Here is a 23,726-nt window from a genome sequence, read left to right as displayed (position 1 = left end):
CAATGTACATACAATATAAATACTTAATTATTCTACGATTAATGATCAAAAACAGGACTTCTGTGTGGTGAAGCGCAATGAGTGGCTTCAAATGTTAGTTACTTTCTCACTGAGGCCTGAATATTAGTAAACTTCAAGTCACACAAGTTAGTTTCTGTTTTCTGCTGAGGATGAAAGTGAGAATGACTGAAAGTTAGAATTGGATTAAAAAGAGCAATTGTACATTTGTATATATTTTTTTACAGCTCATTAAAGCCAGTGTGCCTTCTCCCACACAGTAAAAGGGAGACATAACATGCCACTCATCAATTTTTCTCATGTAGAAAAAATACATTGAGGTTAAGATTTCCTTTCTTAATCCCACAACGGGGAAACTTCCACAGTTACAGCAGCAGAGTGGATAGGAAAATAACAACTAATAGTAAACAGCAGTATACACTTGATATCTAAGAAAGGTATTAGCAAATAAACAAGTAAACAAAGTGTTGGTAGTGAAACATATTAGCAAGTAGTAGAAATATAAAAAAGTCAAAATATTAGGTTGTATTAAGGTTAATACAGGGTGTTTCTTTTTTTTCTACATGATGTGCAAACGTCATGTATAAAATAAAAGTTGAAGTCTGTTAATTACTATAGTGGAACATTATAGATTAGTTCATTGTATTATTCAAGTGTTTAATGGTAACATATACGGCAGTTTAAAACAAACATCAGCAAATCAATAGAAAGCAACATTATATAATGTTAACGTTATGTAACAGATTGATACAATATTTAATATGTGAGTAAACGTCATACGGATTAATAATATCGTGAATTATTAATGTATGCTATTTTATTTTACAGGAGAGTCATTTCAGAGACTGTGTAGTTAGATGTCCAGAGAACTACACTTACATACAGTAACTCTACTGTCACTGTTATTATGTTACAAACAGTAACTCTACTGTAAATAAAGTTATGTTTCACACAGTAACTGTACTGTGACTGTAACTATGTTACATATAGTAACTCTACTGTAACTAACTGTTAGATAAAGTAACTCTACTGTAAATAAAGTTATGTTACACATAGTAACTCTACTGTAAATAACTGTTAGATAAAGTAACTCTACTGTAACTGTAACTATGTTACATATAGTAACTAACTGTTAGATAAAGTAACTCTACTGTAAATACAGCTATGTTACACACAGTAACTCTACTGTAACTAACTATGTTACATATAGTAACTCTACTGTAACTAACTGTTAGATAAAGTAACTCTACTGTAAATTAAGTTATGTTACACATAGTAACTCTACTGTAAATAACTGTTAGATAAAGTAAATCTACTGTAACTGTAACTATGTTACATATAGTAACTAACTAACTGTTAGATAAAGTAACTCTACTGTAAATAAAGTTATGTTACACACAGTAACTCTACTGTGACTGTGTTACATATAGTAACTATACTGTAAATACAGCTATGTTACACACAGTAACTCTACTGTAACTGTAACTATGTTACATATAGTAACTCTACTGTAACTAACTGTTAGATATAGTAACTCTACTGTAACTGTAACTGTCACATAGAGTAACTGTACTGTAACTAACTGTCGCATACAGTATCTACTGTAACTCCATGGCTGTTTGGTGTCATGAATGTAATGTACGACTCAACGTTTACATGTATCTTATTTTCCCAGCTGAGAATCTTATTTTCACATATAAATATTCTTCTGGGTTTCTAACAGGTTTTTCTAGTCGGCCTCCAGTTTCATAATTCAGGGCTCAGTTCAAAACTGATTCTGCTCTGAACTTGTTGATCTGAACTGTTGGTCCTTTAGCGCCCCCTGCTGATCAACAGTAGTGATTACAGATAACATGTAGTTTATAGACAGTCTGCATTTCTACCCACTGAAGAAGTATCAACTTACAAATACCAATTCTAACTATTTTATAATTAAATACCAATACTTAATACCAAATAAGTGTATCTGTACAATGAGTAATGAGACTATCATTAAATTATACTTAATAAAACATAAATTGACATTGCCATGTGAGACATTGGGGAGCACAGCTCTTTGGGCAGATGTGTGGCTCTTAAAAGAGCCTTTGTGTTATTGAGTAGAGGTTGGTTAGTTTAAGCTCTCTCTCCACGGATCCTGCGGGCCAGCTGTATGTCTTTGGGCATGATGGTGACCCTCTTGGCGTGGATGGCGCAGAGGTTGGTGTCCTCGAAGAGTCCGACCAGGTAGGCCTCGCTGGACTCCTGCAGAGCCATGACGGCGGAGCTCTGGAAGCGCAGGTCGGTCTTGAAGTCCTGAGCGATCTCCCTGACCAGGCGCTGGAAGGGCAGCTTGCGGATGAGCAGCTCGGTGGACTTCTGGTAGCGGCGGATCTCTCGGAGAGCCACGGTACCGGGCCTGTAACGGTGGGGCTTCTTGACGCCGCCGGTGGCCGGGGCGCTCTTGCGGGCTGCCTTGGTGGCCAGCTGCTTCCTGGGAGCCTTTCCTCCGGTGGATTTACGGGCGGTCTGCTTGGTTCTTGCCATCGCTTCTTCTTGTTTCTATCAACAGTAGAAATGTGAAGTCGGAGTAGAGACTCGCGGCTCTTAAAGTGTGGGACCTGCTGTGTCACGTGACGCTGCTTCAGACCTCCGGCTGCTGATTGGTTGGCGGCTCCTCGTGGAGCTCAGCGCCGCCTCGAGGAGGGCCAACCGCCCGGATCTCCGCCGCTGATTGGCTGTGTGGCCGCCTCGTGCCGCCCTGCTGGCAGCGTCTCTCCTGATTGGTCTGAAGGAAAAGGCGCGCAAGAAAAGGCGCAATCATTACTTATAAAAGAGAATTTCAGCTTAATAAATTATTATTCTCTCACTACATACTCAAGAAACATAACTAAACATGTCTGGAAGAGGCAAATCCGCGAAGACCAGAGCAAAGGCCAAGTCCCGCTCCTCCCGTGCCGGGCTCCAGTTCCCCGTGGGTCGTGTCCACAGACATCTGAGGAAGGGCAACTACGCTCAGCGTGTCGGCGCCGGAGCTCCGGTCTACCTGGCGGCGGTGCTGGAGTACCTGACCGCTGAGATCCTGGAGCTGGCTGGAAACGCCGCCCGGGACAACAAGAAGACCAGGATCATCCCCCGACACCTGCAGCTCGCCGTCCGCAACGACGAGGAGCTCAACAAGCTGCTGGGAGGAGTCACCATCGCTCAGGGTGGTGTGCTGCCCAACATCCAGGCTGTCCTGCTGCCCAAGAAGACCGAGAAGGCCGCCGGCAAGAAGTAAACACCTCTCTGACTGCTGGAGAAAACAACAAAAAGGCTCTTTTAAGAGCCACACACTTTACTGAAGAAGCTCTCTTTCCACGTCTAAACAATTTGATGCATAAAAAAAAAATAGGATTTATATAATATAAACAGTCGTTTTACAGCATTTTGGCTGCAGACAACTTCCTCCACTGCTGTCTACTATGAGAAGGCATTAGCCTATTTAGTGTAAGATGAAGTCACTCAAACAGAACAATATATAAAGACATACATACATAATGATATTTTCTGCTATGTAGCATTATTGTGTGTGTGTGTATTCTTTGTTTTCCTGATTGCATTTTACAGATCTTGCACATTGGAAAAAACATATTTTAGCATGTTAAATAGGTTGTTGCATGTAGTGGTATGAACATCAAATAATAAATATATTTAAATATATGCAGGGATATACACAGTAAAGTATATTTGACTCAGTGGTTTGTGTTGAAAAAAACAACAAAGAGAAGACGCTTGAAGGGTTTCGGTTTTTATCACATCAAAAGTTGACTATTTTACAGTAAAAATAGAAACAAGGAAGTTAGAAATACATTAATGATGTACATTTATATCATTTTTAATTATGTGTTTCATTGAATAATCATATTCATCAGCTCTATCAACATGTAGTTAATCATACATTAATCATTGATCATTTATTACTTATTTATGTATAGGCCTACATTTATTTATCTGGGTCTCCTTACTGTTCTCTTTACTATGAAACAGCGCCCCCAAAATCCCCCTTGTGGCCGTAAATATATTACATCTCTATATTTTTTTTTCTTCATTGTTTTTATTGCAGTTTTTGTTACCATTCAACAAAACAAATCAAAACAAAATTGTCTACAAAACTAGACAAACAACAAAACAAACACAAAACATAACAGCTCTTACATAAGAGATGAACATATGGCATTATACTTGTCACGTACTTTCAGCAGGTTAATAGGGCGCCCTTTCTGTTGACCTCAGTTCAACACTTTGTGCCGTCGCTACTGACCAGCTATTGTGTGACTGGCTAATGTGACCGGCTAATGTGACCAGCTAATGTCCGACTGGCTAGTGTGACCGGCTAATGTGACCAGCTAATGTGACCGGCTAATGTCCTACCGGCTAATGTGACCGGCTAATGAGACCGGCTAATGTGACCGGCTAATGAGACCGGCTAATGTGACCAGCTAATGTCCGACTGGCTAGTGTGACCGGCTAATGTGACCGGCTAATGTGCGACCAGCTAATGTGACCGGCTACTGTGCAACAAATGTGTTGTGTTGTCATACATACCGGCTAAAATCCTATATATCCTATATATACTGAACAGCTAATGTGACCGGCTAATGAGCAACCGGCTAATGTGCGACCAGCTAATGTGACCAGCTAATGTCCTACCGGCTAATGTGACCGGCTAATGTGACCAGCTAATGTCCGACTGGCTAGTGTGACCGGCTAATGTGACCAGCTAATGTCCGACTGGCTAGTGTGACCGGCTAATGTGACCAGCTAATGTGACCGGCTAATGTGCGACCAGCTAATGTGACCGGCTACTGTGCAACAAATGTGTTGTGTTGTCATACATACCGGCTAAAATCCTATATATCCTATATATACTGAACAGCTAATGTGACCGGCTAATGAGCAACCGGCTAATGTGCGACCAGCTAATGTGACCAGCTAATGTCCTACCGGCTAATGTGACCGGCTAATGTGACCAGCTAATGTCCGACTGGCTAGTGTGACCGGCTAATGTGACCAGCTAATGTCCGACTGGCTAGTGTGACCGGCTAATGTGACCAGCTAATGTGACCGGCTAATGTGCGACCAGCTAATGTGACCGGCTACTGTGCAACAAATGTGTTGTGTTGTCATACATACCGGCTAAAATCCTATATATCCTATATATACTGAACAGCTAATGTGACCGGCTAATGAGCAACCGGCTAATGTGCGACCAGCTAATGTGACCAGCTAATGTCCTACCGGCTAATGTGACCGGCTAATGTGACCAGCTAATGTCCGACTGGCTAGTGTGACCGGCTAATGTGACCAGCTAATGTCCGACTGGCTAGTGTGACCGGCTAATGTGACCAGCTAATGTGACCGGCTAATGTGCGACCAGCTAATGTGACCGGCTACTGTGCAACAAATGTGTTGTGTTGTCATACATACCGGCTAAAATCCTATATATCCTATATATACTGAACAGCTAATGTGACCGGCTAATGAGCAACCGGCTAATGTGCGACCAGCTAATGTGACCAGCTAATGTCCTACCGGCTAATGTGACCGGCTAATGTGACCAGCTAATGTCCGACTGGCTAGTGTGACCGGCTAATGTGACCAGCTAATGTCCGACTGGCTAGTGTGACCGGCTAATGTGACCAGCTAATGTGACCGGCTAATGTGCGACCAGCTAATGTGACCGGCTACTGTGCAACAAATGTGTTGTGTTGTCATACATACCGGCTAAAATCCTATATATCCTATATATACTGAACAGCTAATGTGACCGGCTAATGAGCAACCGGCTAATGTGCGACCAGCTAATGTGACCAGCTAATGTCCTACCGGCTAATGTGACCGGCTAATGTGACCAGCTAATGTCCGACTGGCTAGTGTGACCGGCTAATGTGACCAGCTAATGTCCGACTGGCTAGTGTGACCGGCTAATGTGACCAGCTAATGTGACCGGCTAATGTGCGACCAGCTAATGTGACCGGCTACTGTGCAACAAATGTGTTGTGTTGTCATACATACCGGCTAAAATCCTATATATCCTATATATACTGAACAGCTAATGTGACCGGCAAATGAGACCGGCTAATGTGACCGGCTAATGAGACCAGCCAATGTCCTACCGGCTAATGTGACCGGCTAATGTCCTACCGGCTAATGTGACCGGCTAATGTCCTACCGGCTAATGTGACCTGCTAATGAGACCGGCTAATGTGACCAGCTAATGTCCGACCGGCTAATGTGTGACCGGCTAATGTGACCGGCTAATGTCCGACTGGCTAGTGTGACCGGGTAATGTGCAACAAATGTGTTGTGTTGTCATACATGCCGGCTAAAATCCTATTCCAATCCCATTATCTGGGTGTCCTAATTGGAGTTGGAGAACTCCAACATCAGTTGTCCAGTTATAGTCAGATTAAGGCAATAATTCGTTTTTTCAAGTGTCATGTAGACGTACTGTGTGAGAACACTAACTGCTGTCTCAGGCCGTCAGAAAGAGAAACGCGTCAGTGCAGCAAAACACATTCTTAGAATTATTCAAATATAACATGTGAGTGGATCAAATTTCTACATATGTTGAGGAAAAATATGCAGCATGGTCAATTAGTATTCATCCAATTGCTGCTGCAGAGTGCTTTATCTCCATAAGAGGGTAAAAAGGAATAAATACAATTATAATTTCAGAGCAGAAATGTCCGCAGATCTCTCTCCACCCTGCAAAGACATCAAGAAGCAGCTAAATGTAATGTTTCATACTACCACTAAGCACTTGAATAATAATAAAAATGTTAATAATACCAATTAACAGACTCCAATTTACGGTCATTGTTTATAACATAAAGTAATTTACCTTTATTTTTATATATGACATTTGCACATGTATAAAAACAAGAAATAATACAGTAAGTTTTCATTTTACACTGTAGTTCTGCAGGGTTCAGTTACATTTATTTTGAGTAAATTGATGAGTGGCATGTCATGTCTCCCTTTCAGACTGATTTTAATGAGCTGTAAGAACAAGACAGATATTTTATATTCGCCCTTTTGAGTCCAAATCTAAGTTTCCGTCATCCTCATCAGAAAACAGAAAATAACTTTTGTATGACACTTGATAATAATCAATAACTAATACTAAGGCATCAGTGAAACACAGTAACTGTAACATTTGAAGCCACTCATTGTGCTTCACCACATAGAAATCTTGTTTCACATCATTAATAGTAGAAAAATTAAGTATTTATATTAAAAGTGATGTTTGACAGAGGACATGTTGACAGCCAGCAGCTGTGACAGGAAGTCTGGAGAAACTCCATCAGCCTCATCAGTGTGTTTGCTGCGACCAGAAGAAGTTGATTTTATTATTAATTGCTCAGCAGCAGAGGTTTGTTTTTTGATTCAGTCTCTGCACAAACATGTTGAGCAGTGTGGAAACGTTTTTTATCGGAGCTCTGGCGCATTTTAAATCATTTTAGGAGAGAAATAAGTGTGACAAGTGCTGTCCGCGGCGGTGAAGAGGTGAGGTTTGGAGGCTCCACAGACTAAATGCAGAGAGCACCAGAGCTCAAAGTGACTTTAATATGAAGAGAAAAGTGTCCGCTAAAAGCTCTGTAACTTTCAGCCTTCAGCACTTCTCCTACATTTAGTTTTTGGAGTTTTATCAGTGCAGAGAAAACACAAAGTGTCCCGACTTTCACACAGCACAGAGGAGCTGCGGCCTGCTTGAGTCTCCACGGTTCTCATGGTGTGTTTAAGTACAGCCCGCTGCTCCGAGCTCTACAACTCAGTCTCTCTCTGGTCACTCTGCGAGGAACAAAGCTCAGAAGAAATCATGGCAACAGAAACAGAAGTCGCTCCCGCCGCCCCGGCCCAGGGCAAGGCAGTACCCGCCAAGAAGAAGAAGGCGGCGGCCAAGCCGAAGAAGGCCGGCCCCAGCCTCAGGGACCTCGTCATCGAAGCGGTGTCGCTGTCCAAGGAGCGCGGCGGCACGTCCCTGGCCGCCATCAAGAAGTATCTGCTCTCCAAAGGATACGATGTGGACAAGAACAAGGTCCGCGTCAAGACCGCTATCAAGGCTTTGGTCGCCAACGGGACCCTGACACAGCCCAAAGGCTCCGGCGCCTCCGGGTCCTTCAAGCTCGCCAAGAAGGCCGCCGAGCCCAAGAAGAAGAAGGCCGCCGAACCCAAGAAGAAGAAGGCCGCCGAACCCAAGAAGAAGAAGGCCGCCGAACCCAAGAAGAAGAAGGCCGCCGAACCCAAGAAGTCCCAAAAGGCAGCAAAGAAGGCAGCAACCGAAAAGAAGTCTCCCAAGAAGACGAAGAAACCCACATCGGCCAAGAAGCCTAAAGGCACGCCAAAGAAACCCACCAAGGCCAAGTCCTCAAGGAGCCCCAAGCAGCCCCCCAAAAAGACTACAGGAAAGAAACCCGCCCCGAAGAAGAAGACTACTTCTGCCGGCAAATCCAAGAAAGCAGCACCCAAGAAGAAGTGAAGCTCCACATCACTCATCTACACAAAGGCTCTTTTAAGAGCCACACACATCAACTTTAAAGACTTCTTTCCTATTCATTCATACGGCTGCAATCAAGATATGTATATAATGATAATAAAAAAAAAACACAGCTCACTAAAAAACACAAGTTACAGAATAGCGGTAATAAATTATTCCTTAATTACTTTAACTGTCGTATTGAGGCTGATATCAATATTACATGTGGAAAATAACCTGATAACAGGCTCAGGGCAGTATACACTGTATATTTGTTTTACTAGCTGTAAGTATGTATATATTTTTAGATTTAAAATTCGCTTCAACGGTCTCTATGTATTTTCAAACTGCAGGATATAAATAAAGGATTTCACTTTAAAATCACAACTTTCACAACACTTCAGGCGTTGTCTTGATTTTTTTGGAGGGAAACTGAGATTGGAAGGAAATGAGATGGGATTGTCTTTTATTCACTTCCAAATCAACACGTATTTATATTATGCAGGACACTGATTTCATGGCGGTTTCAGCATTTGACCAAGACTTGCAATATTTCTGCAAACTAAATTGCATTCTAGATAAGGATAATGTGTAGTGCTCATCTTCCTTCCTTTTTTTTAGCCATCCTTCTGTATAGTATTATGGTAGTATGTGCTTGGCTTTCTTGAAAGGCATATTTAAGTTATTAAAGTATGGTTATGCTTTCATAAACTTCAAATTGACCTGGTGATTTATTGGTTAGAATGTAGCTTTACTCCACATCAGGACTTCATATGTGTGGGTATAATATAATTGATTAATTATTAATTTGATACATTGATAAAAAGTCTTATGCTCACTATCACTGATTCTCGTGTTTAGGGTTATGTAATATAATGAAAGCAATAGACGGTTTGTATTTGATAGTCATTAAGGGGTAGTATTGTCACCTTAATCTCAATTAGTCTAGATGATTATGTCACTTCAATATGCTTAAAATAAAATAGGATCACATTCAAAATTGTATTTTCTAAAGTATACTAATATTCTGTTATGAGAAATGGATTTACAAGTATGAAATTCTATTGAAAGGTTTATTAAGATGACAGTAATCTATAGTTTAAATATTACTCCTTTTACAATCTGTCATATGTAGTGGGTACAAATGGGATGGAAGGAATTATTATATCTAATAAGCTATATATATATATATATATATATATATATATATATATATATACACACACACGAAAACGTGGAGTCCTAATGTAGTGTCGTAATTTAGCTCACTGATCTACAAATACAATATGGCGTGTGGTAGAACATGTAATAAACACATTAATGAAGTTTCCCTAAGAGGAAAGTCTCTCCAGAGGAGGTGGGTGGCTCTTAAAAGAGCCGTTGTGTTGTTGTTGTTGTTGGAGCAGCAGTCCCTGTTTACTTGGAGCTGGTGTACTTGGTGACGGCCTTGGTGCCCTCAGACACGGCGTGCTTGGCCAGCTCCCCGGGCAGCAGCAGGCGGACGGCGGTCTGGATCTCCCTGGAAGTGATGGTGGAGCGCTTGTTGTAGTGAGCCAGACGGGAGGCCTCACCGGCGATGCGCTCAAAGATGTCGCTGACGAACGAGTTCATGATGCCCATGGCCTTGGAGGAGATGCCGGTGTCGGGGTGGACCTGCTTCAGCACCTTGTACACGTAGATGGCGTAGCTCTCCCTCCTCTTGGACCTCCTCTTCTTGCCGCCCTTGGGCCCGGCCTTAGTCACGGCTTTCTTGGAGCCTTTCTTCGCTGCTTTGGGTACTGTCTCAGGCATGGTGGAGTCTCGAGTTCACAAAAGAATCGAATAACTTCCTTCCCTGCAGAGCGGGTTCATATATCCACCTCATGCAAATATTACTGTGCTGTTGCTCTCACGGGATTGGCTGTCTTTTGAGCGTCACTGAGCATGCGCTAAACAAGGAGCCCCAGGTCTGCAGACACATACTAATATAGTTCTGAGCAGTGATTCAAACCCAATACAACCAGGAAGTGCCTTAAACCTGAATTATATCTAAAGATTCCAGCAGGGGGCTCTGACGGCGGCTAATAATAATAATAATAACAATAATAATAATAATAATAATAATTAATAATAGTAGTCTAAAATGAGAAAATTTCTTACTTGATTTATTACCTCAGAATTTTTTCAAGACAACACTATGGTCTCAATCACTAGTAAAAAATCTTCTTCAAAACAATCTGATGTTAATAGTGTAAATAATGGCCCCATTTAGAAGAAAATAGAAGATAAAGAATCGTATGATTTGGGGCGGGGCTACCTTTGATTGACAGGTCACTAACAAGGCGAGCCGTCATCAGGAGAGAAGAAAATCAATGTGTATCCATGGCAACGTGTTAATAACGTTGGGGTTTTTTTTTTTTTTTTTTTTTTTTTTTTAAACTTTGCAGTCATAATGTGTCTGAGTGTTTCATTAAAGATGAAAATATTCATTATCGTCACACAAATACAATGAAAAGCTGTAAGAGGTCACATAGAAAGTCTTTACCTTAAAATATATGAAGAAATATTTAGAAATGTTACGTACAAACAGTGCAATGTAAAAATACTCGTAAGAAAAACATTATATAAGCACCAAGCGTCTGTCAGTTTTACTTTTGTTCAATATATCTTTGGTTCTTTGGGAGGAAAAAGTCCAATTCCACCTACTGTATGTGGATATTTGTACACACTGAGGTCCCTAAACAGGCTGAATGACATAAACTGGATTATTCTCTGACGTTCCAAAGGTCTAAATATATTGATGTCATATTCTGGAGAGTTTTTTGGCCATTTTTATCCATTCATGCTGCAACCATTTATTGGACAGAGTTGAACATGGAAATTAAGTTGATTTTTTTTTTTTCATTTTGGACAATAATAAGACAAAATAATAATAATAATAATAATAATAAAGAAATAACAACAAAAGGAAGGTGCAAGGTATTGTCAAGAATCCCAAAAGGGCTTCTACAGGCCTCTACCTATATTACAATTCACAAGTTAAATTAAAAACAAGTAACTATGAAATAGTAAAAATAATCATAATTAAAAATGGACTTCAGAAAACCAACACTAATGTTAGTGATTACAGACAGCATGTGGCTTATAGACAGTGATGGAAGAAGTATTCAGACTCTTTACTTCAGTTAAAGTACTAATATCACACCACTTGATGCAAAATAAGCCCACTCAGATTGTTATTTGTAAATGAATAATAATAGTAAATGTTATTTGTGCATTTAAATTAGCAGTGATTTACTGTAGTCAAGGTAGGACTGATTTGACTACTTAATATAATGGAGGTAATATTAAATGTATGTGAGATATAACTAAGTTATATTCATCTGACACAGACATGGTACATATTAAATACAATGTGTGAATAAATTGTATATTCATGTTATAACTAGAGACATTGACCTTAATTTGAGTAGCGATAATATATGTTACTTTAGTCATAAATGAGCTCATTAGTTGAGAGTGAAGTGGCTCTTAAAAGAGCCTTTGTGTTATTGAGTGTCTGTTATAGAGTTTAAGCTCTCTCTCCACGGATCCTGCGGGCCAGCTGTATGTCTTTGGGCATGATGGTGACCCTCTTGGCGTGGATGGCGCAGAGGTTGGTGTCCTCGAAGAGTCCGACCAGGTAGGCCTCGCTGGACTCCTGCAGAGCCATGACGGCGGAGCTCTGGAAGCGCAGGTCGGTCTTGAAGTCCTGAGCGATCTCCCTGACCAGGCGCTGGAAGGGCAGCTTGCGGATGAGCAGCTCGGTGGACTTCTGGTAGCGGCGGATCTCTCGGAGAGCCACGGTACCGGGCCTGTAACGGTGGGGCTTCTTGACGCCGCCGGTGGCCGGGGCGCTCTTGCGGGCTGCCTTGGTGGCCAGCTGCTTCCTGGGAGCCTTTCCTCCGGTGGATTTACGGGCGGTCTGCTTGGTTCTTGCCATCGTTAGCGAGTCTCTGCTTCTCTTTAGTCAAGAAAAGAGGTTGTGCTGTAGCGCAGCCAGCGGCTGCTTTATATAGCCAGAGCCGGAGCGCCGAACGCTCTGATTGGTCCATTGTACGCACGTGACAGAAGCTGCTCAGTGTGGCGCGAAGAGAAAAAAAGAAAGAAAAAAGCAACGTCCTGTTGGCAGAATGATTAACTCTTTGTTTGATTCTTAAAATGAAAGAGTTTTGGATGAATCTTTCTTATCAAAGGTCTAATACTTTTAATTGAAAATATCAAACTGATGAACTCCTTTATTTAGTGTATAATATGCTGAACAGATTAAATTTACTTCTATTAAAGACCATTTCAATGTAATTATAAAAGAAAGTGCCAGTAAAGTCGAAAATAAAAATAAAAGCAAAGCAAAGGAAAAAAAAACATTTTCCTTTTGGCAGGATAAACAAATATTTACAGAATAAACAATGTTCTATTATAAAAAATAAAAAATAAACATTTAGATTTGATATTCTAAAATGTATGTTCAGTTACACATTTTGTATACATTTTTTACTTTTTACTTTCAATCAAAGGCAATATGATATATATATATATATATATATATATATACACACACACACACACACACACACACACACACACACACACACACACACACATTTAATAATTAACTGATTAAAACCTTTAATAAGTGTCATACTGTACATATTGTAAGGCGAGAAACTATTTGTATTTACTTTGTGCTAACATTGTGTTATACACATCAGACTAGTGACTGTTTAAATGTTCTCTAAAGTACCAATATGGGAAAATAAAAACAGGAACACACATATAATAGTAATTATGAGCAAAGATAACAAGAATAAAAATACATTTGACAAACTAAGAAATAAAACAGTTGCAAAATGTGTCCTCTACAGGCAACTACATATTATATAATAATTATAATAACAATATATAAGGACAAAATTGTGCCATGGCATCTAAATAGTTGCATTTTGACAAATACATTTGAAAACTCCACATTTAATCTTCAAACTAAAACGTGTTTTTGTCATTATATAAACTATACTTGAGTTCAGTTATTACAGTATATCCAATAAGATACGCCGAGGATATACAGTTGTGGAAAAATTATTAGACCCTTCTTTTCTTGTTCATTTTAATAACTGCTAAATAAGGCAGATTTGTTTGGACATATATAACAAAAATAGTTCAGTTAAAGAGTTTAATTTGAGAGATGATATCATATTTGTCCAAACCTTTAGTTGTACCATGCATTAAAATGAACAAGAACTTATAGAAATATTTTTTTTCTATGACTGTACATTTGCAGGAATGCTAAAAGTAGGAAGAACAAATGCTAAATGCAATAAAATATGTATTAAAAAATGATTATATATATCACATGACTTAATCAGAAAATGCTGCATTCAGAATAAAATTAAAAATAACCAAATTATATAAATTCTTTATGTGACCAATTATTCATATTATTGTCATATTACTATGCATGCATCATTATTATTATCGCCAGTATCTGCTGCAATAGAGTGGAAATACAATTATTGGACTGTTTATAGAAGTTTTTTTGCCTAAATAAAAAGAGAAACAGCCTGGACAGATATAGCAAAAATGTTAGTGACGCCTGCATCTGAACCAAACAGGAAGAAAACAAAGGTCTAATCATTTTAAATGACTACACATATGCTGGATATATTAAATATATTTTTTATTTTTAAGTAGTTCTCATCTGTGCATTTTCTATAATATGACAAGTATAATACATGGATCAGTACTGGATAATCATTATAAAAGTTGATCCAACTTAAATAAAATGTTAATAATGAACAGGAAGCATCTCTTGAGTGTGTGGGTGGCTCCTAAAAGAGTCCTTTCGTATTTCACTGACAAAAAGAAAAACTTTTACATAAAGTGGGACCTATAAAAATGTCCTGATTACTTGACGCTCTAACAGTAAGCACAGTATTTACATTACCATATATTTTAGTCATGTTCTAATTAAAGTTTTTAGAGAAACAATGTTAATTCATTTCTTTTCAAATGGAAAAACAAACATTCATGTAATATGATTTAGCAAAGCAAGCCTTGATTTTCTATTAATGAGAATTAATATATATTATTGGCCAGTGATAAATTAAATTTAGAGGATTTCAAAATTGAGTAGAAGCACCATCCTGTATCAATGATACTGATATAGTACAAATACATAAAATGAAAAAGTATTATGTTTCTTTGTTGTTTCTCTATACATTTAGGCAAAAGACTTCCAAAATAATTCAGTCTGTCATGCATAGATGGAGGAGTCATTATATATTTGTCCAAACAAATGTACCTAGTCATGTAAATGAACAGATAATATACTGTACATTTCCATAGTATGACAACTATAATGCCATGGATCAGTAGTACATAATTATTAGGATTATGAAAATTGATCCAATTTAAAAAATAAAATGTTACTAATGAAGAGAAAGCGTCTCTTTGAGGTGTGTGGGTGGCTCTTAAAAGAGCCGTTGTGTTGTTGGAGCAGCCTCGTGGTGTTTAGCCTCCGAAGCCGTACAGGGTGCGGCCCTGCCTCTTGAGAGCGTACACCACATCCATGGCGGTCACAGTCTTCCTCTTGGCGTGCTCGGTGTAGGTGACGGCATCACGGATGACGTTCTCCAGGAAGACCTTGAGCACACCGCGGGTCTCCTCGTAGATCAGACCGGAGATACGCTTGACTCCGCCGCGGCGAGCCAGACGGCGGATGGCGGGTTTGGTGATGCCCTGGATGTTATCACGGAGCACTTTACGGTGCCGCTTGGCGCCTCCTTTACCGAGTCCTTTGCCTCCCTTGCCGCGTCCAGACATGTTTTCAAGTCTTCAGTCGAGATGAACACAAAGAAATGTGCTGCTGGTCGGAAGGCTCTGAGGATTTATTCATGAACTGCGGACGTAGAAGAGAACAGGCAGCCTCAGGCGTTTCAGTGGGCGGGACCAAGCATTTCCTGTTTATCAGAAGATGAAAGAGAAAGTAATTTGGAGCAAAATGAATATATATGAATATATATATATATATATATATATATATATATATATATATATATATATATATATATATATATATATATATATATATATATATTTATATTTATATATATATATATGACAAAATATCTTATTGTACAGATGGGCTACAGCTTTACTATTTTAATAAAATATTATTGTTAGTGGTAAAGCCTTTTATATTCATTGTATTTGTGTATGGTTTAATTTTTTTTTATTTCATATACCGTTGCATTTATCTGCTCTCAAATTAAGTAATCTTGGTAAAAATATCAAGCGTTTTCCTAAAACCTTTTTTCATTTGACATTTTGAAATGTTTTTTTTATAAAAAAAAAAAAATACAAAATATGTATGCATTATGTCTAAAAAGGCATCTGACTATAAATAAATGCTGTTGAAATGTTTTTGTGGAAAAAAAAAAACAGGTCTTGTTATTTTCACTATAAGGGATTGTCGTGTTTAGATTCTTTATGTATAGAAATATTAATTAAAATGTAATAAAATAAATAATTTGTATAGATATTGTTTTTAGAGGAAGTATTACCACCTTAGTCTCAGCTAAACAATAACTATATTTCACATCAATATACTGAACTAAAGGAACAATATTGCATTATTCAGAATTTATTTTCTTAATCTGGCATATCGTGTTGCTGTGCTGATTAAAATAGTGTGTAATTCTAGTAATAGTTTTTTTAGAGATGACAGAAATATATAATATTTTTATTCCTTTCACAATCTGCCTTTTATAGTAAGAACAAATGGGTTGGAAAGCATCATTACATCTAAATACCTAAGCATGTATAAATATATACATTGTGAAATAAGTAATTTTAACAGCTGAAGTACTACAGGACAAGTCAATCGTAATTAAAAGTTATCTCATAATATTCCTTTGAACATTCAGAAAGCAGTTTCAAATATACACTACATGTTAAATAAAGGGCCAACATGTTTATGTAATTATGTCAAGGTGAATGTTTGATGTTTTGATGAACATACAATAAAGATATTGTAATAAAATTTAAACTCTGCTCTTTGAGATGGTGTGTAATCTCAATTAGTCTGATGATTATATATCACTTCAATATACTTAAAATAAAGCAACACTCATCATTCAAAATTGTATTTTCTAAAGTATTGTGTTGCTGTGCGTATGAGAAATGGATTTACAAGTAAGTAATTCTAGTGAAAGGTGTATTAAGATGACAGGAATCTATTTTCAAATATTTTCACTCCTTTTACAATCTGCCATATGTAGTGGGTACAAATGGGATGGAAGGCATCATTACATCTAATAAGCATATATTATATATATATATATATATATATATGCAAAAACATGTGGAGTCCTAATGTAGTGTCATAATTTAACTCACTGATCTACAAATACAATATGGCGTCTGTGTAAACATGTAATAAACACATTAATGAAGTTTCACTAAGAGGAAAGTCTCTCCAGAGGAGGTGGGTGGCTCTTAAAAGAGCCGTTGTGTTGTTGTTGTTGTTGGAGCAGCAGTCCCTGTTTACTTGGAGCTGGTGTACTTGGTGACGGCCTTGGTGCCCTCAGACACGGCGTGCTTGGCCAGCTCCCCGGGCAGCAGCAGGCGGACGGCGGTCTGGATCTCCCTGGAAGTGATGGTGGAGCGCTTGTTGTAGTGAGCCAGACGGGAGGCCTCACCGGCGATGCGCTCAAAGATGTCGCTGACAAACGAGTTCATGATGCCCATGGCCTTGGAGGAGATGCCGGTGTCGGGGTGGACCTGCTTCAGCACCTTGTACACGTAGATGGCGTAGCTCTCCCTCCTCTTGGACCTCCTCTTCTTGCCGCCCTTGGGCCCGGCCTTAGTCACGGCTTTCTTGGAGCCTTTCTTCCCTGCTTTGGGTGCTGTCTCAGGCATGTTTAGGTCTCGAGTTCACAAAAGAATCGAATAACTTTCCTTCCTGCAGAGCGAGTTTATCTACCCACCTCATGCAAATGTTACTGTGCTGTTGCTCTCACAGGATTGGTCGTCTGTTTTTGTGCGACTGAGCATGCGCGGCAGAACCCTTCCTCCAAGTCAGCAGATTCATTGTATTCTGTGAAACGTTTTACTCTGATAATCAAATACATTATTTATTTAAATCCTCAAACACCAACATATATTTTTATTCTGATTATGATACATAAATATACACACATTAATAGAAATATGGGGAATTATTACCTGTTATTTATATGTAGTCCTTAAAGACTAAATACAAAGTTTAAAGACACATTAAATTCATACATAAAGTCTCTGTAATATTAATTTATACATTTTTGTTTGATTTTTATAATAGAATACCAACCTACAGTATCACTGTGTTGTATGAGGCAGTTTCTCTTTCTGTTCATTTGGTTTAATTTTAGTATTTTTTAAAGTGAGGATACATGGACATATTCAGCAACAAACATGGAGTCATAAACTGTTTTTTATAATATTCCTAGTAATACTAAAAATGGTAAACCAGCACTACCGGGTTTATCATGTATTCATATGAAAAACAGCAAACTAATCATTTTTATTTTATAAGCTGTGAGCGTTATTGTATTTTTTCTTTACATCCATTTAATCTGTTCATTTGCCTTCAATGTTTTATTTCTTGTAGTAGATTGTTTGTTGTTATGTGCCTCTCATTTAGCAGCAGTGATGTTGATTAGCCAAGGCGTTTCAACACAAGTATTATAAAACCTGCTCAGACTGAGACAGAGGGTCAATTAAAAAAATGTTTTAAAAAAACAAGTGTAACTCTAGCTACTTCTGGGTTATTTTTGCTCTTATATAACCTCATGGAAACATTTATAAATAAAGTCATGCAGACTAACACTATTGCCATTTATGTTCAAACTCTAACCAGTTATACACTGATTGTTGGATTTGTAGTGTAAAATGTGTTTAAATGTGTTTTAACGTGTGTCTGTGGGCTCTGAATGGTCCAACACAAATCTTAGTTAATATAGTTTTCCTATTAAACAAGAAAGAAAATAAGAAGAAAAAGTTGATGTTGCCTCATCAATGACAATGATTTTACTTTTCAGTAACGTCAACCAGATAGTTACTCAGCAGTCTGGACTGCTTGAAATGGAATTTACGTCTGTATATTGTTAAAATAACTAATAAATATCAATAAAAATAGTGATCTGTGAGACTAATCATGCACTGGTTTATTTGTATTTATTAAATCTTGATAGGCAACATGCTACCAAACCTCAGCACTTTATTAAACTGGACACATGAGCATGAGCATCTCAATACATTAGAATATAATAGAACAGTTTATTTACGTCACTTATACTGGGTTTACACCAAACGATTCCCCAGTCCCAGACTAAAAACTGAAAGTCTTTAGTAAATCTTGGAGTTTTACTGGAGTCATGGCGCTCCCGTCATCTCCATGGTTACGTTTAAGATAGTAATCTGCTCTGTTTCATATTCATATTCATTTTCCTCGTCTTGGGTTTGGATCATATCAAACGTGTTTGATATTATCTCAAGTCTCAGTGATGTAACACAATCACCAACCCAGGGCCGGCTCTAGCCCGTTTGGTGCCCTAGGCGAGATCCATTCGTGCTGAACAGCTCCGCTTGCTGTGTTACAGAGGGTGGAACTCATGTTTTTGTTTACCCATGGTGCCAACCAGGCTAGATAATACAACTGTCTGTCTATATAATTATTCACTTACAAGTAAATTTGCAAAGAAGCTCAGCTGGAGAACACTAACAAAGTTAGAGACAAGAGAGACAATGAAAGTGCAAACCATGCGAAAAATGTGCTTAACTGTGTTAAGCTAGCGTTGCTTTATTTCAACCTAGCTAGCAAGCTAATACAAATGAAACGTCTTCACACAAAACGGCAGTTAAAAAAAGACTGGGACTTCTTCTCCTCCTCTTTTCTTCTCTTTCGATGCGCACCGGAGAGCTTTGACGGCCGTTTGATCTTGCAAGATATATGAAAACATAACGTGTCTGTCACTTGACGTGACCTGACCTCCGTGACAGCGATCTGACCGTCTAAAGGGGGGCAAGGCAATGACCACACGTCACGTGACTCAGCAAAACAAGTGAGAAAATGTAATTGTTTATCTGTTTCTTTATTTTGTTAATATTTATTATTTTCAAGACAGAACACGAAGGTAGGGCGACAATGGGCATCGAAAATTATTATTTTTATTTTTTTTTCTCCCTTGAGGATGACTGGCGGTGCCCCTCCAGCAGATGGCGCTCTAGGCGACCGCCTATGTCGGCTATGCCTAGAGCCGGGCCTGCACCAACCAATAGATGAGCGGGGGAAAGGTCCCCGGTTCCAGACCGGCCAGTAAAACCACTTCCACAGGAAAAAGGAACATCACAATAATGCCTCAAAAAAAATGTAGTGATGTCATATATTTAAATGTTTCTTAGTAAAGAGAACAGTAAGGAGACCCAGTTAAAGTGTATCAATAAATGTATACATAAATAAGTCATGAATAATCAATGATTAATGTTTGATTAACTAAATGAAAGTTGATAGAGCTGATAAATATAATTATTCAGTCGAACAAATCATAATTAAATAGGACATAAATGTATATCATGAATCCATTTCTAAATGTTCCTTTCATTTATTCTTCCTCATATCTATTTTACTGTAAAATAGTCAACTTTTCATGTGATGAAAACAGAAACCCTTTTTCAGCTTTGTGAGGGGCATTTTGTGGCGTCTTCTCTTCTTTTTGTTGTTGTTGTTGTTTTTTTCAACACAAACCACTGAGTCACACACTAGAGCAGCTGGAGCCAAAAGCTGCTTCTCCTCCATTTAAGTCAGTTTTTATCAAGAGCATGATGGGAAAAAATTGCATGGTAGGAAAAAAATGCTGAAAGAATCTAGTTGTAGTCTTGTAAATAAATAGTTCCCCTGCTAGATTGACAGTCTGTCTAAAATCTCAGTGTGAGACTAGAAACTCTAAACATTTGTCTTTAGATGTGAGCTGATAGTTTTCCAGGAGACTTTTCCAAATCTTTTTAAAGTCTTCTGATGGATATGTAGCATAATTCAATTGAAAAAGTGGAAATAACACATTGTATAGATCCATTACACACAGAATGAAACATTTCATGTCTTCATTTATTTTTTTTTTTGTTTTCTAATTATAATGATTATGGCTTACATTTAATGAAGACCAAAATTTTGTGTCTATAAAAAATTTGAATATCACAAAAGACCAATTTTAAAAAGTGTTTAATATGTCCATCTATATGACTCAATACTTGGTTGGGGCTGTTTGACTTGAACTACTGGAAATGTTTACATTATATTTTAATTTATTGAGATGTAACAGTAAATATCCAACAGGCTCAAGTGGTTTAAAGCTCAATGTTCCCCGGAATAATTCTGAATTTGGAAAAAAACTGCTTTCTGTGTTTCTGCTGCATCTACCTGGATCATTACAACACAATTATAATTATTGACCAGTTTTAAACTATGATAACCAATCTCCCCCTGTAACTGTTTATAATGTTTTTTAACTGTTCTGCTTGTTCTTCATTGTGTTTTCTATGTACAGTAATTCAATGAGCCTGGCAGGGCAAAAATTTAATAGGAATAAATATAAATAAAAATGTTAAATGAGAGTTAAATTGATTGCTGCAGTCCAAAGCTGCCCCAAAGTAATACAAATATTATAATATTTGCATTTTTGGGTGGTGCCATTAAAAAAGTCTTTATTAATGTTTATTTTAATATTTGATTATTTTTAAATTGGAAGACAACTTCATAAACAATTTAATCTAACAGTACAGACCTGTAAGAGTTCTATATTTTACATGATAAGCTTTCATCTAATAAAGTTTGCTCCTAAAGAACGCCCGTCTCTGCCTGAAAATGTTCTCAATGGAAATTGTAGTTTATTTTTGGAAGGTAAGCAATACAAAATAAGATAAAATAACTTCAGGATCACAATTACACAAATGAAAAATGAGTTCAATAAATAAAAGCCATAGTCTGCACTTAAAATAGTTTTCAGAATGTGACATTTCAAAGAAGTAGTTTGTGGAACAGTTTTGCACCATTGACACAGATAACAAAACAATAAGTTTAACTTATTCTGTTTGGCATTTTAGTTTGTGTAGCTAAGGTAAATTAGTTTGACTCCATATTGGTACACCAGGCCTCCATTCTGACATAAAGAACACTGCTGTTATAGTATTAAATAGTACATTTAATATGGAGCACTTAGTCAATTATTATAAGTCAAGCTGTTTAAATTGTTTAGGAGAAAACGACTCTTTTCGAAGAAGTGTGTGGCTCTTAAAAGAGCCTTTTGAGGTTTTCTCCAGCAGTCGGAGAGATGTTTACTTCTTGCCGGCGGCCTTCTCGGTCTTCTTGGGCAGCAGGACAGCCTGGATGTTGGGCAGCACACCACCCTGAGCGATGGTGACTCCTCCCAGCAGCTTGTTGAGCTCCTCGTCGTTGCGGACGGCGAGCTGCAGGTGTCGGGGGATGATCCTGGTCTTCTTGTTGTCCCGGGCGGCGTTTCCAGCCAGCTCCAGGATCTCAGCGGTCAGGTACTCCAGCACCGCCGCCAGGTAGACCGGAGCTCCGGCGCCGACACGCTGAGCGTAGTTGCCCTTCCTCAGATGTCTGTGGACACGACCCACGGGGAACTGGAGCCCGGCACGGGAGGAACGGCTCTTGGCCTTCGCTCTGGCTTTTGCGACGCCTTTACCTCTTCCAGACATGTTAAGATATGTTTTCTGTAGCTTGAACTCAAAGAAACTGAAGTTCCAACCGGCGGAGCCCTCCTTTATTTGTCCGCGGAACCACTCGCGAGCGGGAGCTCGCGCTGAAAGTTGGCGCTTATTTTCAAAAGAGTTTCCACCAATCAGCGGCGGAGATCCGGGCGGTTGGCCCTCCTCGAGGCGGCGCTGAGCTCCACGAGGAGCCGCTAACCAATCAGCAGCCGGAGGTCTGAAGCAGCGTCACGTGACACAGCCGGTCCCACACTTTAAGAGCCGCGAGTCTCTGCTCCGACTTCACATTTCTACTGTTGATAGAAACAAGAAGAAGCGATGGCAAGAACCAAGCAGACCGCCCGTAAATCCACCGGAGGAAAGGCTCCCAGGAAGCAGCTGGCCACCAAGGCAGCCCGCAAGAGCGCCCCGGCCACCGGCGGCGTCAAGAAGCCCCACCGTTACAGGCCCGGTACCGTGGCTCTCCGAGAGATCCGCCGCTACCAGAAGTCCACCGAGCTGCTCATCCGCAAGCTGCCCTTCCAGCGCCTGGTCAGGGAGATCGCTCAGGACTTCAAGACCGACCTGCGCTTCCAGAGCTCCGCCGTCATGGCTCTGCAGGAGTCCAGCGAGGCCTACCTGGTCGGACTCTTCGAGGACACCAACCTCTGCGCCATCCACGCCAAGAGGGTCACCATCATGCCCAAAGACATACAGCTGGCCCGCAGGATCCGTGGAGAGAGAGCTTAAACTAACCAACCTCTACTCAATAACACAAAGGCTCTTTTAAGAGCCACTTCCCTCAACTGAAAAGCTGCGATTCTCCATTTTATTACATATGTGATATAATTGACATAAATATTACTAGAAGTTTTAACTATTAAGGTTGCATTATGTGGATTTATAATGGATTGCAAACTGTATCTGACAGACATATGTGGGTCTACATTACAAACATTTTTAGGCTTACAAGTTATTAAATATATACTAACTATATATGACAATACTATACAGACACGTTGTTGACAGTGTTTACTGTAGGCCGTACTACTAATACAAGCTGTACATATATACTTTGTATACTTTCTTTTTTACCGAACATGGAGGGTAAATAAAGCGATATTAACCCTCTGAAATCTTGGGCTATTATGTCCTCTAAAAATCTTTACCATGCCATGTTATCTTTTTTTTTTTTTTTTTTTTTCAGCATTACTTCACCATATGTCCTGATAATTGATTTTTCAGTTTAGACTTGATATAATGGTGAACCCAAAGGAAACATAACATCTGATCTTGAAAATTATACTTCAATACACAGAATGTTAAATGTTGCAAATATGAATACAGGTTGCATATATAACATATCGGGTAAAATGAGAATCTAGTTCAGTAATTTATACTAAATATATTTGACATTATCTACAGTTTTATTTGGCCGAAT

The 23,726-nt window shown here is 38.9% G+C and overlaps 7 protein-coding genes across 7 annotated transcripts; 3 read left to right on the top strand and 4 right to left on the bottom strand.

Annotated features, from left to right (window-relative positions):
- The first annotated feature begins 2,893 nt into the window (after nt 1–2,893).
- LOC131961162 (late histone H2A.2.2) lies at nt 2,894–3,323 on the top strand. Its single transcript, XM_059326433.1, has one exon. It carries the CDS (start codon nt 2,894–2,896, stop codon nt 3,275–3,277), a length of 384 nt encoding a protein of 127 aa, XP_059182416.1. The 3' UTR covers nt 3,278–3,323.
- Nucleotides 3,324–7,829: 4,506 nt separating this feature from the next.
- On the top strand, nt 7,830–8,916 carry LOC131961148 (histone H1-like). The gene has a single exon (XM_059326421.1). It carries the CDS (start codon nt 7,862–7,864, stop codon nt 8,519–8,521), a length of 660 nt encoding a protein of 219 aa, XP_059182404.1. The 5' UTR covers nt 7,830–7,861; the 3' UTR covers nt 8,522–8,916.
- An 862-nt stretch (nt 8,917–9,778) lies between these two features.
- LOC131961166 (histone H2B 1/2-like) lies at nt 9,779–10,356 on the bottom strand. The gene has a single exon (XM_059326436.1). The coding sequence runs from the start codon at nt 10,307–10,309 to the stop codon at nt 9,935–9,937; it is 375 nt and encodes a 124-aa protein (XP_059182419.1). The 5' UTR covers nt 10,310–10,356; the 3' UTR covers nt 9,779–9,934.
- A 1,665-nt stretch (nt 10,357–12,021) lies between these two features.
- LOC131961153 (histone H3) lies at nt 12,022–12,530 on the bottom strand. Its single transcript, XM_059326425.1, has one exon. The coding sequence runs from the start codon at nt 12,477–12,479 to the stop codon at nt 12,069–12,071; it is 411 nt and encodes a 136-aa protein (XP_059182408.1). The 5' UTR covers nt 12,480–12,530; the 3' UTR covers nt 12,022–12,068.
- A 4,479-nt stretch (nt 12,531–17,009) lies between these two features.
- On the bottom strand, nt 17,010–17,510 carry LOC131961167 (histone H2B 1/2-like). The gene has a single exon (XM_059326437.1). It carries the CDS (start codon nt 17,453–17,455, stop codon nt 17,081–17,083), a length of 375 nt encoding a protein of 124 aa, XP_059182420.1. The 5' UTR covers nt 17,456–17,510; the 3' UTR covers nt 17,010–17,080.
- Nucleotides 17,511–21,438: 3,928 nt separating this feature from the next.
- LOC131961160 (late histone H2A.L3-like) lies at nt 21,439–22,309 on the bottom strand. Its single transcript, XM_059326431.1, has one exon. It carries the CDS (start codon nt 22,292–22,294, stop codon nt 21,908–21,910), a length of 387 nt encoding a protein of 128 aa, XP_059182414.1. The 5' UTR covers nt 22,295–22,309; the 3' UTR covers nt 21,439–21,907.
- Nucleotides 22,310–22,362: 53 nt separating this feature from the next.
- On the top strand, nt 22,363–23,350 carry LOC131961157 (histone H3). The gene has a single exon (XM_059326428.1). The coding sequence runs from the start codon at nt 22,625–22,627 to the stop codon at nt 23,033–23,035; it is 411 nt and encodes a 136-aa protein (XP_059182411.1). The 5' UTR covers nt 22,363–22,624; the 3' UTR covers nt 23,036–23,350.
- Nucleotides 23,351–23,726: the final 376 nt, after the last annotated feature.

This window comes from Centropristis striata, chromosome 22, assembly GCF_030273125.1.
Source record: "Centropristis striata isolate RG_2023a ecotype Rhode Island chromosome 22, C.striata_1.0, whole genome shotgun sequence".
NCBI lineage: Eukaryota > Metazoa > Chordata > Actinopteri > Perciformes > Serranidae > Centropristis > Centropristis striata.
This window is presented reverse-complemented; position numbering and strand designations above follow the sequence as displayed.